Source organism: Perca fluviatilis, chromosome 5, assembly GCF_010015445.1.
Source record: "Perca fluviatilis chromosome 5, GENO_Pfluv_1.0, whole genome shotgun sequence".
Taxonomy (NCBI): domain Eukaryota; kingdom Metazoa; phylum Chordata; class Actinopteri; order Perciformes; family Percidae; genus Perca; species Perca fluviatilis.
Window position 1 is genome coordinate 12,303,778 of NC_053116.1, and position 19,581 is coordinate 12,323,358.

Genomic DNA, 19,581 nt, shown 5'->3' on the forward strand with positions numbered 1-19,581 from the left:
AGGAAAGATCTTAACATATGCACTTATAGTCGTGGGGTCAAAAGAAAGAAAATGATTTAAAAATGTATTATTATTTGATATCTAAGGCTGCTTGTTTCTTTTGTCCCTTGCATCTTTTGTGTACAACCTTTACATCTACATTTCGCATAGTGTGTATGTGCATGTGTGTGTTGTGTGTGTCTGAGTAGCCTTCTCGTGTTTTTTTTCTTCTGTGAGAATGTGTGTGTTCACATGCACATGTGCCAAAGTAGCGGGGTCTGCGTCTCAGTAGCTGTGGAGGGGTGCAATGGGGAGGAAAAGAAAAAATAGGTCACCCCTTAAAACAAAAAGCTTGCAGTCAACATCGCAACCGTCTGCTGAATTTTCATTGGCGGACTTGTCTCCATGGTAACAGGTTAACCTTGAGGCAGTAGTCACATGGGCGAGCGAGTCTTCTGCTGTCTTGGAGAATACAGCGTGCGTCGTGTGACATCCGTGATCACAGTGTCACCCGCTCGGTGAGGAGCAGCCCAAAACAAACGTGTAGGAGAGGAGATGCTGTCGGTGGGAAGATGATACAACGTTCACAGCTTTATGTGAGGTGTTCATCTCACTGTGAGGAGCATGAATGACTGAATAAATACATGAATGGGTCTTGCCAGATTCATTGTAGGTACACGACAAGGGAAAAGACTCCAGGATCAGAGACTGAGCATTTAAGGTCCTAAAATCATTATTATTACCAACGGATCACGAGGCGTGTTCGTGTTCGGAGTAAACTATGTGAACAAACCGGGAGGGGGGAAAGGGGGGACCTAGGGAGGCTCAAGGTTTTTATTGCTTGTTTTGTAACGCTGAAATCACATTAATATCATTATCTCACATGTTTCTAACTGAGCTTTAACACCCTGTATTCTGCACCAGATCAATCGCTCAAACCATGAACAAAAAGGATGTTTCCGTGACTGCTAAACTGCCATTCATTGCACCAAATATCACCATATTTTAACTTGTATAAATGAGGTGATTCAGGTGAGGCCGTATGCATTCTTCTGTACTGTGAAGCCACAGTGATTTCTCAAAGGGACACGCTATAAATCACACGGAGAGAAGCTAAATGTGAGCTGTACTGACCCCCTCAGGCTTTAAAGTGCATCACAGGGGGAACTGGACGGCCTATATCTGAACCCTAAGAGTCAGAGCACCCTGGAAAATATTCAGAAGTGAGCATATTACCCTCCATGACCTCGCTCTGATGATCTGATCTACAGCTGGTAGATCAGTGCAGACACATAATGAAAACATGTCGAGTAGAAAGAGGCAGTGAGAAACGACAACGAAATCTGAATTATAGGTTTTCTTAAACCCAGAATTTACGATGTATTATATTATATACTTATAGGCATTTTATGCCTATTGTGGATGTGTAAACCTACAAGATTGAGATTTGTGGTACATTAATATGTTAATAATTAATTCATCACATAAAATCTCTGACAGCTACCCTGTGTTTATTACACAATATATACTGTATATAAGAAATGTTTTTATTGGAGCAGCATATGAATGCATTTATATTAGAGCTTATTTTTGAGCTGGTTGCACCAACTGTTCATACATTCAATTAGCCGCAGTTTGTGCCTCTCATGTAATAACATTACATTGGCGTCACAGATTTTCAGAAAAATTAAAACCCGGCCGTTTAACAACACTTAAACACTGTTCTGAAGGTATTTCCAGAAACCTTCAAATGATCCAAACAAAGATGACAATACCCCGAAATGACATCTCGTCTTGCTCAATTTGTACATGAAATTAAAAATGTAACTACACTTAGTTATATTGGTATATATTAATGTTATCTTCCTATATTTTATATTTCTGTAAAAAAAACAAAAAAACAATAAGAGCAAGGAAGTTATAGGGCCCTATCTTGCACCCGGCGCAGCGCAAAGCCCGAAACAAGTGTCTTTGCTAGTTTAAGACCAACGCAGGTGTCAATTTCCCATCCAGCGCCCACGTCGTTTAAATAGCAAATGCACCTGCGCCCGTCTTTGCACCCAAGGGCGTGCTGGTCTTACAGGGAGGTGTGTTCAGGTGCATTCTTGGCGTATTGCTATCTTGAGGCAGCGGGAAGTGATCGTGCAACTGACCAACAAAAACCTGGTCTAAAGTCAATAGCGCAGCATTTCATTGTTATTTTAACAGCGAATTAGTAAAATGCGCCTAGGCTCGTGCACAGCGCGCGCACACTGTGCTTGTTACACACACAGGGAAGCGAAGCAGCACACAAACATGCAAAAGATTACAAATAAAAATATTACAGTGCAAATCCGCCATCATAATAGCAATGCGCCAAGGTACAAACGCGCCTGGCTTTTAAAGGGAATGGGAGATGACACTCTGATTGGTTTATTGCATGTTACGTCCAGAACACACCTAGGAATTAATGAAGACACTAAGTACAACCCTTTTGAACCATGCGCCCGGCACACGGACCCTTTTTTCCGCCGTCAAACTAACAAAAGTGGATTTGGACACGCCCTAAACGCACCTGTGCCATGCACTTCAAGCCGTGCGCTTAGATCGTTAAAATAGGGTCCATTATGTGTTTTACTAAGTGTAAATGTATGAATCATTAAATTAAAAGGGTTGAACCACAGTATTTACGTAGAGATTAGTAACTGCATATTGACACCCACTAACTGCTAGGTGAAACTGTAGCATAGCTAACTGAACCAACTGACAAAACTAACTTGCGAATATGAGCTATTTAGGTGAAAAGTAAAAGAGTTAATGGGTTTTGGTCGACACATCTGACTTGACACTCGATGATGTAAACTAAAGCTTTTAAATAACATTTCACAAAAATAACACAGTATACCGCTAATAATGTCAGTTGGGGGATTCCGTGTTTTCACAGTTGATCGCGGTAAGACTGTTTTACATGTTTGCTCGCAACCAATTTACACATAGTTGAATTTTAACGGTGCAACCCAATTAACTGGGTGTTTGAAAATATCGAGTAATGACTAATAATCCCATTTACGAACAGTTGGTGCAATCCCGGATAAAAACATGTAGTATATAATAATATTGTTATTGCATTATTGTACCTCAAAGGCAATGGCATTGTTTCACCTCTGTGACCCTTCTGTATGAAAATTATGAACACTCAGTTGTAAATACAACAAAATATCCCTCCTGCATACAACTCGACCAGGACTCATCTGTTGTATAAGAGTACAAAAGTCCATGTACGCAAAAATTGAATATAACAATTTTCTTTTTTTTTTTTTTGCTGGTCTCTGTCTGGAGTGGAGGATGCACAATAACGGGTGTTTTCAAGTAGTGTTTGTATTTTCTTTCACAGTGGCTCACAGATGTGTGTGTGTCAGCATGACGGCTGCTCGTGGTCCTCATCACTCCAGCTGTCGGACCCGTCTGTCCCGAAGTACCGGTCCCCAAAGTCCCCTGAAAACACACAACAGTGGACGCAGAGCTGCTGTGTATCAGCGGGTTAGAGGCTGAAGAAAATAATGAAAAGAACAGCATGAATACACAGTCAAACTAAACAGCTGCAACGGCTGGAAGATTTGGTTATAAGAGCTCAGTGACTGTTTTCTAAAACGATGAAATTGTAATTGAGTCACAAAGAGAGAGACTAATTAATTGGTTTAACATAATAGATTGAATACCCATCTAAATGTCTGCAAGTAATGTTTAATTATGTAATGATATGTAATTATTTACGTTTGCATACGACAGACTGGCCTATCTGATATGCATATTGTTTAGTTTAGTTGCAGTGCTGATCAAGAGCAGTGCTCGCTTCAAATCTGAAGTGACACAAGCATAAAATTAGAATCTGCTGAGACATGAAATGAAATCTGTCAACTTGAAACCCAAACGTTTATTATCTTTCATCTTCTGCAAAGACCGTGGACATTTTTTACTTCCTGCATAAAGCTTAAACCCTGCACGCAAAAAAAACATCCTATGAAATAGAAGTTACAGTTTTTATGTTTAGTCATCTTATTAAAATTAGAGTTCAGCAAATTTTGAGAGACTCAACATGGTCAAATTAGTTCTACTTTGGACAGAATTTCTGAGGCACATGCCTTCTGATTTAACAGCACAGTTACAGAAAGAGTAAGTGCGTGTGTGTAATGGCTTACCGATACCGGGAATTACATGTAACAAGTCGTCCAGACTCTTGTCCACAGCGGTGGTGATGATTTTGACCTTCGGGAAGGCGTAGGCCACAGAGTGAACCCCGAGCTCCGCCATCAACAGCGACACCAAGGCAATATTTTCCTCCTGCACCTCGTGATCCTGCTCAGCCACACACATCACAGCAACAACTGTCAGTGCCTGCCTGATCATCATCAGAGGGATAATGAGTATGTGGAAAGGCAAGGAAATATTTTACATTTTCTTTTTGCAGAAATAATGCTATCTAATCTAATCTCCCAAGGGGATAAATAAACTTCCAATCAATAACCACACAGATGAGTAATGGAATACATGTGACAGACCAAGACGAGAGGGGCTCCTCTTGTTGTCTTACTGAAGAATAATGATGTTAATATCCACCCACCAATAGGACTCGTACTGCCATCATGGCAGCAGCTCCGGTGGAGACCGTGCTGTCCATTAGGATGACATGATCTTCGCTGATGTCTTTGGGCAGACGCAGGTAATGCAGCTGGCGAGGCCAGAGAGGAGGAGACAGGTTACCATGGTTACGAAAGCAGGAAGGGTAGTTACCACGGAGACACACATCATGTGGAAGAAGGAAAAAAATTCAAAATGAATACAATCCAAAAATTGTTTGATGCGATTCTCAAAAGACGCGGCTCATCTTGAAGATATGGATGTGAGGAGCATTCGGTACAAAGCGACCCATGTTTTCTACCTCTGGTTCGCCTGAGTCAATGTTGGTCTGGATGAGGATCTTGCCGATGCGGACGTCCTTGCACACGGCCCTCAGGGCGGGCTCCATGGTCTCTCCCGCCCGCAGGACCGACACACCGGTGATCTGTGGAGACGAGGCGGCGGAGCAAGTGTGATGACAGTAACCCTGTGGACGCACTCGACTGGAAGTTAACAAGACCTTGTAAAACATCACTCACCCCTTTCCCGTTGTAACTGCGGCCCTCGTACTCATAGCCCTGTGGAGTCTGGACTACAGACGGCTGGTAGAAGATACAGAAGATATATCATTTTACTACACAAACTCCCGTAGACGCAGATACAAGAAAAGAGTCAATATATCGATGTATGTATGCGAGAGGCATTTCTGTAGTATACATGTTGTATTACTGTCTCAAAAAAGGGCAGTTTGTTTGCTTTAGGACATTCACCACAACCGGCGTACACTTAACTTTAATGCCAACAATTCAGCAAAGTACTTTTTAAATGATACCTTGTAGGAATCTAGTGGTTTTGGTTCATGTCACAATCATATTAAAATCTACTTGCAGAGACTTGAACTTTGCTTGAGACGCCACATCACAGAGAGCGTTCAGTCCCCTTTGTTGTTTGTCAGGTACGCTGTGACTGTTTTTGAAAACGCTTTCTTGTTGGTAACTTCAAACTTTGACAACTGACATGTGAGAGTTGGCTGCTTAAACGCTTTGTCTTTAGAAACACTATACACTGATATCATTTAAATTCAACTTATTTTATTTATAGTGTGAAATCATAACAGAAGTTATCGCAGGACTCTTTCCAGATAGAGTAGGTCTAGACCACATTCTATAACGAAGAGCAAACTGTTTTTGGTCAAACTTCACAGTGAGACAATGAAGCACACTTACTTTGTGTTCCATCGCTCTACTGTTTTGCAAAGATTCATGGGATATAGCAGGAGCAGAAGAAGACCAAGTGCAGATAATGTTGAACGAGACAAGACAACTTGAACAACTTATCAAACGGGCTACATTGATTCACCGTGCTGATATTTTTAGATAAAAAAAGAAAATGCACGGCTGTGCTCTTTTAAAGGCACTTAGAATAACATCTCACAGAGAATAGAGAAAAAGATAAGTTGAAGATGTTATGAAGTTGACTCTGGAGGTGGTGAGCTGGAGTTTGAAGTTTTTAAAAATAGTCCCTGTATTCAGCTTTGTTACCATGCGACGATAACTGTGAGAAACCCATAATTATAATTATGGCCAGGGTGTTCTTATTATAATTATCTCAAGCAGGCTTCATGTTTCTGCAAGTTGATTTTTAAACTATACTGGTAGAAACTAAAACTGACGGCTGGCTGGAAGGCAGTTTTTAAAACACGGACTAGAGCGGTGAGAGTGAACCGAAGACAGTCAAAGTACGGTGGGCTGTAAAGCCAAACACAATGAGCTAAAAGACGCAAAGATCTATAAAACTGAGGGGAACTGCACAGTCGGGTGATAATTCTCTGTGGGTTCATCACTACAAGTGACCTCTTCCAGGCATGCAATCCATTGTTAATATAGAAATATTGATTATATCCACTTTAATATTCACTTGACAGTCTACCCACCTGAGATGGTAGAAACGTCAGTGCATGTTCTATGAGAAGACGCATTAATCTCTTTGAGTAGAAGATAAACTCATCTCGACTGGTTTCTTTATTCCTGCATTACAGAAAAGGAAGTTATCGCTCATATTATATGAGAGAACTGTTATGAGGACTCGTCGTATTCAATGAGCACAGGTCGGTACCTGATGATGGTGTGCAGGCCTTTGACCTGCGGCGTGCTCTCCAACACGCTGAGCGTCTGGGGCAGCGGCTGCGTCTGCTGAGCGGAGGCGAGGAGCGCCCTGAGACAGAGCAAAGGTTGTTCAGATCAAAAGGTTTCCTGTGTTATTCTGCTACACACTAGACGGCAGAGAGTTATCATTCAGACCAAGTCACTTAACGCTGAAAGACAGAGAGAGTGTCAAGGTCCAGTCTGTGCACAACGATAAAAAGGGCTCTATTTTAACGATCTAAGCGCATGGCGTGAAGCGCCTGGCGCAGGTGCGTTTAGGGCGTGTAGAAATCCACTTTTGCTAGTTTAACAGCGGAAAAAAAAAGAGTCTGTGCGTCAGGCGCATGGTTCAAAAGGGTTGTACTTAGTGTCTTCATTAATTCATAAGTGTGTTTTGGGCAACATGCAATAAACCAATCAGATTGTCATCTCTCATTCCTTTTAAAAGCCAGGCGCGTTTGTACCTTGGCGCATTGCTATTATGATGGCGGATTTGCTGAGCAGGAAGGAGAGAAGAAACTGATCTGCTCGTGAGTGAAGTGAAAGCTTGCAAGCAGATCATACCATAATACTATTTCACATTGTAATATTTTTATTTGTAATCTTTTGCATGTTTGCGTGCTGCTGGGCGTCCCTGTGTGTGTAACAAGCATAGTGTGCGCGCGCTGTGCACGAGCCTAGGGGCATTTTACTAATTCGCTGTTAAAATAACAATGAAATGCTGCACTATTGACTTTAGACCAGGTTTTTGTTGGTCAATGGCGCGATCACTTTCCGCTGCCTCAAGATAGCATTACGCCAAGAATGCACCTGCCCATGGGCGCACAGATGGCGCAGGTATATTTGCTATTTAAACGACGTGGGCGCTGGACGGGAAATTGACAACTGTCTTAAACTAGCATGCGCCGGGTGCAAGATAGGGCCCAAGATCTCCAATAACAATTAGCCAGAGAAGGTAAAGTCAAAATACTTATCAGCATACCTGACAGTGAGCTCACGCTGCTTAAAGAGAGGGTCAGAGAAAGACAATAAAATGGGGTGAAAAATGGAGATAGTGAGAAGACTTCCACGGCTCATCTCTCAGCCCCAAACCCATTCATTGCTGCTGAAGTACATCTTTAAAAACTAGAAACACATGTATAGTCTCATTTTATTTAAATGTAGTTTTCTGCTAACTTCTTTGCAAACAAGAATATTTAGTGCATATGTTGGGGACTATTTTCTGCTGCGGATTAGTATTTACAGCAGCAGGACGGTGTTTGGTGTTTTAAGCCCCAAACGTCGTCTTCCAGGCAGCGCTGCCTGGAAGGCACTAAGATTAGGCAATGGGTTATGTAACCTGACTACGCCAGATGGATTGCTTCGCATTTGCTCGGCATATCCATCTGGGAACTTTCCGTTGGAGAACTTTTGGGAAGGGGCGAAAATACTGGTTAGCTGATTGGATGAACCATCCGTCTATGGTGATAGACGGGCCAAATCAACCAATCAGATCCACGAAGCGTATGAAAATACAACCACAAGCCCGCCCCTGCTGCTGCAGGCAAAGCATAGCTCGTTAGCTCGTTTGTGTAACGAGAATTTAGGAATAAAAGGCCCCATTTCAGGTTCCTGGACCATATTCCAAAAGAAGGATCCAAGAGAAAAAAAGCATTAGCGAGCGGCTAACAGAATTAGGGCTAACGCTGTCTGAAAATACTGGTTAGCTGATTGGATAAACCATCTGTCTATCACCACCTAACCCACCTCAAAACCAACGCTGATTGGCCCGGTCGTTTGGCTAATGGCTCCACATTTTCTCTATCTCAAGATGCCAGACTGATCTGCGAGTGGAAAACTGGAGCTTGCGAGATCAGGACGGTCTCACGAGGCTAAGGGTTATGTGCCTTGAAGTAGACGGTCGCAGCGCTGCCTGGAAGTCGACGTTGGGGGCTTAAAACACCATCGAGCCAGCAGGACGGGGAAGGACTCAAAATAAACTACAGTGAGTACAGTGTGTTTGTGGTAATATAAATTTCACCCAGTGCAACAGAGCAGCTCACTCATGTGTTGGGATGGGTTAGTGATAGCCAGTTCCAGTTTGACTCCAGTTCCAAGTAGGTAAAGATAAATTAACCAGATTTGTTAGCTCCTAACAAAATACTTATTGAATCTTTCATTTTGTATTTCTCTTATAGTTATAGTAGTGATAGTTTTGCCTCTTTCTGACACGATCGTCTGCAAAGATTAAATACGTGGTGACAAACATGTGCTAACTTAACCACACAGCTGTTAATATGACTGAGTTAACTGAATCGTTCCAAAGTGCGGAGACACTTCAGTTAATGAAACAATTTTGAAATGCAATATTTGCAAGAAGGTACTCACGACAGTGAAAGGAAAGGTAAGTCCCCCCCCCCCCCAAATATTTATCTACTGTCCATCATGTTATAGTAAGAACTCTCCCTCTTACTTTAGCGTTACACTGTATGCTGTGTCAGATTCTGTAAAGAAACATTTCACCTTCAAATATTGTATATAAACGTGCATGCAGAAAAATCTGCTATTAATTTACTTGATATTAGGGGTGTAAATCACACATTTTACAACAATACGATATAGATTTTTTGGGCAACGATGCAATATTTACTGATATCACAAAGCCTGCCACGGTTTCCATTCGATTCAGGGGCCTGCGACCGATACGAGACGATACATAAGCTCATTAAACACAATCCGTTACATTTATATATATATTTACACAAATTAACTAAAATATGATTTGACAATTTCATTACTAAGCTCTTCCAGACATTTAAATAAAGAACAAACAATTCTTTTTAATAAAAAAACAAACAAATATAAAGTTGGAATTTCAAAATTAAGGCGCATCTTAAAGATGACGATAAATATATCGATATTTTCACTTTGCATCGATAATATTATTATTATTATCGATCAAGATTGATGTATCGTTACACCCCTAGTTGATATCTGCAGAATGATAAAGTAGAATTAATATAATTTCCACTGTGTTGTTTTTAATTTTGACAGTTTCTGCAGTTTCTGACCCCCTTGTGGTCTGTCTGTGGGATTTGTTGTGATAAGAAAAATATAAAAAAACACCTGACTTTTCCTTTAATTTTCTTTTCCAAAGTGAGAGGAATAAAAGTCTGAAAGGTTGTGATTGAGAAGTTCTGATTTCATTTGAGCTTGAAGCAGGTTACTGTACAAACACTTGGGAGTCTCCCTTTCTGTCTGTTATGTTACAGCTTTAGGACACATGGTGGCGCCACCCTCTTATGTACAATTAGTGTTTTGGCTACTCACTTCCTCCAGCTGGCTGTGAACATGCTGGACTATCAGATCAATGGCCACCATATTCCCACCACCTTAGAAGGAAAAACAAGAAGAGACTAATGTAGCTGGATGTTGTTGCTATGTTTTCTGTAGTAGTAGTAGTAGTAGTAGTAGTAGTAGTAGTAGTAGTAATAGTAGTTTTAGTTGTCTCTAGTAGTGAGGAGGTCTCACCTCTCGGCACAACAATGTCAGCCAGCCTCATGGTTGGCTCAATGTACTGCTCAAAGGCCGGTTTCACAAACTTGTTGTATTGCTTGATGACGCCTTCAATGTCCCGTCCGCGTTCTGTGATGTCCCTGCGCAGCCGGCGCACCAGCCGAATGTCTGAGTCTGTGTCCACAAAGATTTTCATATCCAGGAGCTGCAGGTGGGAAGAACAAACACCCCCCAATGGTTCATTTATATTCGCTTCAGCAAAAGCAGCTGTTCAAACAACAAAACCTGATGGTGATTACTTTACTTCACACAAGAATTCTTCAAAAAGAAAGAAAAAGGAAACCTATTGCCTTACCTGAAGAAGCTCTTTGTCTGCAAAAGACATAATTCCTTCAAATATGATTACACTGGCACCGTACACATTTTTCTGCACAAAGGAGAGAAAACCAACAATCTTCAAAGCTGCTTCAATCTAGCTCTTTTGTAACTTTGGGAAACATTTTTTTTTTTTTTTAATAAATGTTTTATTTAAGTCTATAATATACTTTCAACTATGAAATGGCAATCCACCAAAGAACTGAAGACCATTGTGTTGTACTTTCTTTTTTCTAATATCACAGGGTACAAATTTAGTCTTTAACCAGTGGTTAACCAGAGGAAATCATCATTGAGGAGTTTTCTGTGGAACCGAGACACTTCCATAAAACACAACTCACCCAGTCTTTCTGTCTTCCGTGTGTAGTGAAATCATACACCGGGATCTTCACACTCCTGCCCTGCTTCAGCTTTCGCAGGGTGGCAACCAGCAGCTCAAAGTCAAATGCCCCCGGATGATCAAAGTTGTAGTCGTTACTTGCTGCCAGAGTCTGCTCCTCTGAGGATAAAACCTGTAAAACATTAACGTTCACAGTTTCACAGCATAACTGATGATGTAAAGATTTGAAGAACTCAACAGCGATGTCTCTTCCAGAAATTTTGTATGGAACTATTTTCTTTCTGATGAACTACACCAACTGTAACTTCGCTCAGAAGGAAGCGTACCCATGGACGAGAGGCTCGTGACAATGCAAGATGTAAACATGAATGGCGTCCTCTTCGGGTGAGCTGTAGCATTAGCTAGTTTAGGTGAGCTCGCAGTATCGGTTAGTAGCGCTAACGGCCAATATCTCCAACACTGGGCAACTCGCACCAAAACAAGAAAGAAAGAAAAATAGCACTACAGGTAAGAGGAAAATATGTATTCTTGATTTGGGGGGTGAACTGTCCCTTTAAGGACAAAAGAAGAAATATCTTTTCACCAAATGACGATAACAATAAGGTTTTCTGCTTTTCTTCACAATCTTTGAGTTAAAGAAGTTGAACTTGTTCATAGTCTGTCTTTATATGTGCACGAGCTTCCATTTCTCATGCCATCAAACTGTTAAATGTTCAGGATGGACAGTGAGTTTTCTATGTAACATTGGTGGGTGATCTTGTTTTAACTATGGATGACTGCCTGGGCTGGATGTACTCTAGTTTTTTATGTTACAATGTCTTTGTGCATTGTTTTATGTCAGCTTGTGTCATGGGTTATTCAGCATTTGTCTTAAAATATTGTGTAGTATGTTTTAATATATTTGTTATGTTTTATGTTCTGTGTTTTACTGCGAGAGGGGAAAAAGCTTCCCCTTGGGGACAATAAAGTTTAATTTGAAGTTAAACAGATGCTTTTATGTCCTGTCATAGAGATAGATAAAGCATAAAGAATAGTGTGACAAGCTCTTCCCACTTTCAGCTGTGTGCTAAAGGAAAATCAATATATCATAATTAATATTACATTTTATAATTAAGTGTTTAAGTGAAAATGGTTCGGAATTCTGCAGCAAGAATCTAATAAAACTAAAGTTGACCATATTACACCAGGTTTAGCTTCCCAACATTGGCTTCCGATCCATGTCAGATCAGACTTTAAAGTGCTTCTGATGACTTACAAAGTTGTAAATGTTAACCTACCTGTCTGATCTCCTTCAACCTTATACTCCTACCAGGACTCTCCGCTCTCAGAATACAGGGCTCCTGGATGTCCCCAGAGTTGAAAAGAAGTCAGCAGAACACAGGGCCTTTTCCTATCGGTCCCCTTCCTCTGGAATAACCTCCCTAATGACATCAGACAATCTGTGTCTGTTGAGGCCTTTAAATCCAAACTTAAAAATTCATCTTTTTGCCTTAACTTTTAATTAGGTGCTTATTATCCAGCTGGCGGGTCGCTCTCAGTCTTGTAGTCCTGCGGACACGAATCGTTTCTGAAAGCCACTGCTTCTCAATAACCCTCTGTTGTTTGTGCTCCACAAGCATAACTGTGTGCCTGTCTCTCTCTCTCTCTCTCTCTCTCTCTCACTCTCTACTCAGGCATCTGTGCTGGACCATCGGTCGTCCTAGGACCTTCTCTCTATCTCTTGGCTGTCATGCTTCATTCCCATGTTGGCTCTAGATCGCCATTCTTCAGTAGATTCTCTCTCTCTCTCTCTCTCTCTCCTTCTCTCTCTCTCTCTGCTTGTTTTATTCTCCTATCTGTGTGAATGATGTGCTTCCGTTTAGCTTCTTGTGTGTTTGTGTAGCCTGTCCTCATTCCAGGTTACATGGTGGAGAGGAGGTCATGTGGCTCAGGCTCTAGCTGTTTGGCAACACCTGGAAGCTGCTTGACTTGACCTTTTTATAAATATAAATATATACATATATATATATATATATATATATATTTATATTTATATATATATATATATATATATATATATATTTATAACCTTTTTATAAATATAAACCTTTTTATAAATATAAATATATAAATATATATATATATATATATATATATATATATATATATATATATATACACACATATATATATAAGTTCACAGTCTATGCATCATTTTGTAATATGGATTGTCTGTATTGTAATTTTATTATGTTGGTCTATTTTGTACAAACGGCATTTTATGCTGTACAGATTATAAAGCCCCCTGAGGCAAATTTGTGATATTAGGCTATATAAATAAAATTGACTTGATTTGACATGTACAAAATATCTATACGGAGGCTGTGATCTAAAGTGTTACCACAACAGTTTTTTAACTCCAAACTGTGACAGCAGAGCAGTATAATGAATGTTAATTCATATAAAACATTTAATTTCTTACTACAATGAATCCACAGATAATTGGTAACAGCCAAACAAAATAAGACAAAAAAAAAGACTAAAATGCATGGGATCCTCACCTTGTAGAAAGAATCCATAGACAACAGCACAACCCACGGCACATCCAGAGCCTCAATGATCTTATTGGCCACGGTGGTCTTCCCTGAGGCGCTGCCCCCACACAGCCCTGCAGATCCACACAGCATTTCAATGGCCCATTATGTGTGTTTTTCAGAGTGTGTCTAATGTTGTCTGGCGGTATGCATGTGTGATAGCAGTGAAGTGTTTATGGGTGTATGAAGACAGAAATGCACAGGTTCTGCAGCTCAAAGCCACAATTTGGCACGAAGGTGATGGAAGAAGAAAAGAGTCAGGAGGAGTGAAAACATCATCAGCGAGTGTCATACCGATGACAAAGGCCTCTTTTGACTGCGCTCCGTGCTCGTCATACCAGGGAGGTCGCCCGGCGGTGTAGACGGTGCGCGTGCCTGTGCGGAGCAGAGGAGGCTCAGTTGTATTCAGTGAGGTGCTCTTCCTGCGAGGGGCCCCCGTGGGGGGCAGGAGCCGGTCCAACGAGTCCTCCCCGCTCCCACTGCAAAACAACAAACAGCCGGGCAGGTTACAGCCTGAACACACAGAGTCTACACAGTCAGGTGTACGACTGTATGGCTTCCATCCAGTCTGCAGTATCAAAGAACTGCCAAACTTCCACTTCAACAACACACCATAACTGTAAGATGTAAGGATCACACAAGAATCATCATCATATTATCCTGGACGATGATTTGATAACACATGAAATACAGGTGTTATTTAACACATGTTAAGGACTAAACATTTAGTATGTTGACCTTAAAGTGTTTGACACAGTAATTCTAACTCAAGGTTTACTTGCGGTACGAGCTTTTAACCATATCTCCCAGTCTTCTTCAGCTGATGGAGCTTCCTCAGCGCACCGCCACTATACTGAGCAAATTCCATCCACTGATGAAGGCCGTGAGATGCGGTCAAAAACTCAAAAAGAAAGCCATGAAGTGGACCTTAATTTAAGAATAGTTTGTCAAATGTATTTTTATCTACAAACTACTATAATTGCAGACAGATATTAGATAAGAAGTGGCATGCCGAGCTCTGCGATAGATTTTAAATACATATAAACGGGACAAATAAAGATCTAAAACAATTAGTTGATTAATCGATTAGTCAAATGACAGAAAAATAATCGGCAACTTTATGTGTATAAAGTGCATTCAAGCAAGAAAATAATTGTATTTAAAAAGAAAGGAATGTTACATTTCTGCCTGACAGAGTGACGTCTGAAGAACTGCAGAGAACAACCAAAATATGCCTAAACCTGCGGTGCAAGAAGACATCTTGATGCAGTTACACATTAAACACATTGCTGTGTGATGCGTTAAGGCTGTTTATGAGTTTTCCCTTTAGGTGGTGGGCTGCTGTCCAGCTGCTGTGTACTTAAGCACAAATTGAAGGTACTTGACATTTTATTCTTTCACTCCACTACATTTCAGAGGGACATATTGTACCTCTTACTGCACTGCATTTATCTGACAGCTGTAGTTACTTTACAGATTAAGATTTCACATAGAAAACACACAAAGAAATTCAAAAATATAATGCATTGCATAACAAAACCCACCCAACAATATATATATATATAATATAGTGCCAAAGGTTTCATGGTTTGAACTTCAAAAATGTGACGTCTTCAACGACAGAAAACTAAATCATTCTGAGGTTTGGACAGCTTGGCAGATGAAACAAGACGTGTGAAGATACACGTCACTGAGCTCTGGGTCATTGTGATAGACAAATGGTCACTGTTTTCTCAAACCAAGCAATACGTGGATTGATCAAGAAAATAGCCAGCAGATTAATTCATGGGTTGTGTAAATGCTACTGATGCTCTAACGGACAAATCGCAGTTTTAAATCCCTGTAATTAAGATTAGGCTCTCACACATCTGTTTACTATGGAACAAATAGAAGTCAAGCCAAGCTGTTGCGTCACAATCTGATGCTACATTTAGGGACTCCTTCATTCCCACAGGCACTAATTAGAAACAAAATTAGTAACTCGGTTTGCTTCTTACTGTAACTACATATATGCACACAAACTGAAGAGACACTACAGGCAACCCTCTGTGACTGAGCACAAACAAAACACACCAGAATCCCTAAAAACTCTTGCACTTCCTTCCGACCTCTCAACAACCCCTTTTCAGAGACTATACAGTATTTATAGCTCACACACACACACTCACAACCACAGTGTGTTTGAGAGCTTTGGGAGAAGGAAAACTAGCATCCTTTCTGCACTGAGAGAAAACAACAATACAACACAGTCAATATCTTACCTGCGGTCAGACCTCAGGGACCAACAGCCAGAGATTCTGGCTCCTGCGCAGTCCTGCAGAGTCATATCTGCTTCAGACCAAACCGGCTACGCCCCAGCTCATCTGTCAACGTGAAAACTGACCGAGCGACACTGACCGAAAGTCATAGACGTGTGTAAATGTGTTTCTAGTCGGCTTTCACTGCTTCCATTCCCACAACTGTGGCTCTGTGGAGCAACTGTGGATCATCTGAAAAATCTCTCAATGCTGCTGTCCACGTGTTGCGCTCTCTCTGTGTGTGTGTGTGTGTGTGTGTGTGTGTGTGTGTGTGTGTGTGACACTAAGAGGATCACTGTAACAATGACAGCAAAGAGCTCCTTGGCTGGTATTAATAGAGGCACCGATAAGCAAGAGCATGTAGGGACAGACGTCTTCTACTGATCCTTCCTCTTAGATAACTCATGTGAACCATGGACACACTACAACACCAGAGGGACAAGCATACTGAAATATACAGATAGGCCCCGAGTCTTAATGTTGGTCCAATTGATCGTGACATAGGTGTAATGTAAAATAGTAACATGTCTATCACAGTTCCCCAGAGCTCAAGATGAAGTGGTCAGATGTCTTGTGTTGTCCGACCAAGTCTAAAACTTAAACGTAATCAGTTTACAACGATATAAAACAGAGATAAGCAGAAACCCCTCACATTAGAGAAGCATGAATCCCAGCATTGAAAAACTGACTTAAAGAATGAATCGATTATTACAATAGATGGCGATTCTTTTTCTGTGGATCATTCTGTGAATCATTTCATCGACTAATCGCTTTAGCCCCAATAGTCTTTGTCTTTTCCTTGTCTTAAAGCCCAGCATTAGAGACATTGTCTTAGATTGTTTGAGACAGTGAATTGTAGCTCTATTGTTTTCTTCTAGTCAGGCAAATCAAGTTATTAATATTTATATAGCCCCAAATCACAAATTTTCCTCACAGAACAGTACAACCTATATAATGTACAGCATTCTTACAGCCTTGGTTAAAAAAACAACAACAACAACAACAACAACAACTCCTTAACAGGCAAAAATAAAAGGAAGAAACCTTAGGAAGAGCAACAGAAGAGATGTCTCTCTTTCAGGACAGACATGCAATACATGTACATATACACATGAGACCGGAATAACAATATTATACTGTAAAAGTAGAAATACCTTATTATAAAGATTCTCCACTACCAAGCTAAAATCCTTCATTCATGATTTCATTTATTTAAAATTACATATAGTCAATAGTATCAGCAAGCTTTACATGATTTGAATATCAAAAGTAAAAGTACTCATTATGCAACACTATTCAGAGTTCTACTCTATATTTATCACATGTATGGTATTGGATTATTTCTGTAACATGTAAACAGCATTTTAATGTTGTAGTTGGATGAGGTGGAGTTAATTTTTGGCAAAAATTATGTACTGTCTGGTAGTTTGATCTAGAGCTGAAATGATTAGTCAGTTGTCCTGATACATACGGAACTATTTCTATAATCAATGAATGGTTTAAGTCATTTTTCAGTCTAAAACACCAAACATTCCCTAATTCAGGATTCTCAATTGAGAGGATTTGCTGATGAGAGGAAGTACCTCAAAATTGTATGAAAAGTATTTGAGCAGTGGTGGAAAGTAATTTTACTCAAGTTTGAGGAACTTTTACTTGAGTATTTCCATTTTATGCTACTTTATACTTCTACTCCAATACAATTTAAGAGGAAAACAGTGTTCTTTTTACACACACACACACACACACACACACACACACACACACACACACACACACACACACACACACACACACACACACACACACACACACAATATACTGACTACTTTGTTGATTACTTTTTTACACAATTAATATGATCAGCTCACAATATATGATGCATTATTATAGATTTAACTAGCCAACATTCTATCAACGACCAAATACAATATTAAAGTGTTGCTCATATCTTAATGCATCACTAATAATGATTTAATAATATAATAATATCACACTGACAAGGGGTCACTTTGCTGCATAATGAATACTTTCAGTTTTAATATTGTATGTACACTTTGTTGCTAACTCATGTACTTTCACTTACGTAACATTTAGAATTCAGGGCTTTTACTTATTATTTTGTGATTCTTTAAGCCACCTCCCCCATTCGTAGGTCTTCTGATTATCGTAGCAGTGTGACCTGTGATGGCGTGCTGGGAGAACGCCTCCACGTAGGTTAGGTAGTTGTGTGGACAGTGTTTCTTCAGCCATTTACAAACATCTTGTTGTGATCAGAGCATGACTGGGCGGATCAGACTGGGCTGTGCTGGGCTTGTGTGATGTATTTTTATAGTGTAGTATTTAGGGGTGTTGAAATGAATCACTGCATTGATGCATCGTGATACGGACCGAGATGAGTCTGCATCGATGCGGTGACAGACCGTAATCGATTACTGCCTACTGATGTTACTTGTTTTTACCGGTCGCTGCTTTCTTTGTTTTAGCCTTTTGTCTTTTGCCTGCTGTGTTTAGACTACATTCAGGAAGTGTCTTTTTTAAGAGCAGATACAAAAAGTGGAGTTTACACACACACATACATACATACATACATATACACACAAACACACACACACACACACACACATATATATATATATATATATATATGTGTGTGTGTGTGTGTGTGTGTATATGTATGTATGTGTGTGTGTAAACTCCACTTTTGTATCTGCTCTTAAAAAAGACACTTCCTGAATGTAGTCTAAATATATATGTAGTATATATGAATGTAGTCTATTATATATATATATATATATATATATATATATATATATATATATATATATATATATACACACACATATATATACACACAAGTAGTCAATATGACTACTTGAATTTGTTTTTGAAAACAAATCATGTGTAGCAATATATAATACTGAGGAGGTAACGCTTCAAATCCTTGACAGGATCATCGTAATCGAATTGAAACGTTAGAACAGTGAAGATGCACATGCCTAGTAGTATTGCTACTTATCCTGAAGTAAATGATCTGAATACTTCTTTCACCACTGCCTATTTGCAGCTACCATAGACTATGTCAGCTACAAACAGACTGGGAAATATTGTAGCAGAAGGTTAACAGAGGGCAAAATCCCATTTTTATATATACTTTAGGGGTTTTGCATTCTTTATTTTTAAGGCTACTCTAAATTAAAGAACTGAAAAACCTAACAGAATAATAATGAAAACCGACACATCTATCTTACGACTATATACTTAAAGGTTTATTGAAAAGTATATCGTAGGGATATTCTAGTTGTTTCTTAACAGTGAGTCCGTGACGCACGACTGATGTCAAACTGCAGCTCACCTACTTCTGAAGAGCTTCATGTTTCCAACGCATTTGATGAATCTACAGCTCCCTGTCACTATATAGTACAATTACTTAAAACATACAGAGAGGGGTTTTTAATGTAATAATATTGATATCAGAAACAAGTCAGGTGTTTCTGCTTTTTAGAGGAGGTGGAGCCAGTGTGGTGAGCGTTACATTACCGGAACAGGACGCTGCAGTAGACGCAACACAAATTAAATATGAATCATTTCGGTACAGAGAATTCAAACACATGTAGAAAATACTCCTAGCATCGTGTACCTGTCTGAGCGGGACGACATTATTCTCCGGCACTCCGTTTCAATAGGGATCTTGCGACCACGGAGCCGGCTTCGGCTACAGCCATGGATGGATTCCTTCTTAACCGTGCTGAGGGATTCTGGGTAATGTAGTTCATCATCACGCG

General features: G+C 40.1%; 1 protein-coding gene across 3 annotated transcripts; it reads right to left on the reverse strand.

Moving 5' to 3' along the window:
• Window positions 1-2,480: 2,480 nt before the first annotated feature.
• Window positions 2,481-19,564, reverse strand: uckl1a (uridine-cytidine kinase 1-like 1a). Of its 3 annotated transcripts, none has more exons than XM_039799415.1 (15): window positions 19,437-19,564; window positions 13,797-13,981; window positions 13,470-13,576; window positions 10,931-11,101; window positions 10,570-10,641; window positions 10,230-10,419; window positions 10,029-10,090; window positions 7,702-7,721; window positions 6,691-6,789; window positions 6,509-6,602; window positions 5,115-5,177; window positions 4,898-5,020; window positions 4,580-4,687; window positions 4,158-4,314; window positions 2,481-3,453 (listed from the first exon to the last, which is right to left on the reverse strand). In XM_039799415.1, the coding sequence occupies exons 1-15, from the start codon at window positions 19,454-19,456 to the stop codon at window positions 3,374-3,376; spliced, it is 1,551 nt and encodes a 516-aa protein (XP_039655349.1). In that variant the 5' UTR covers window positions 19,457-19,564; the 3' UTR covers window positions 2,481-3,373. The 3 variants fall into 3 exon arrangements, with proteins under 3 accessions (XP_039655349.1, XP_039655348.1, XP_039655347.1); XM_039799414.1 differs by lacking the exon at window positions 19,437-19,564 and adding an exon at window positions 15,764-16,049 and having other exon boundaries at window positions 7,702-7,718; XM_039799413.1 differs by lacking the exon at window positions 19,437-19,564 and adding an exon at window positions 15,764-16,049.
• Between the last annotated feature and the right edge of the window lie 17 nt (window positions 19,565-19,581).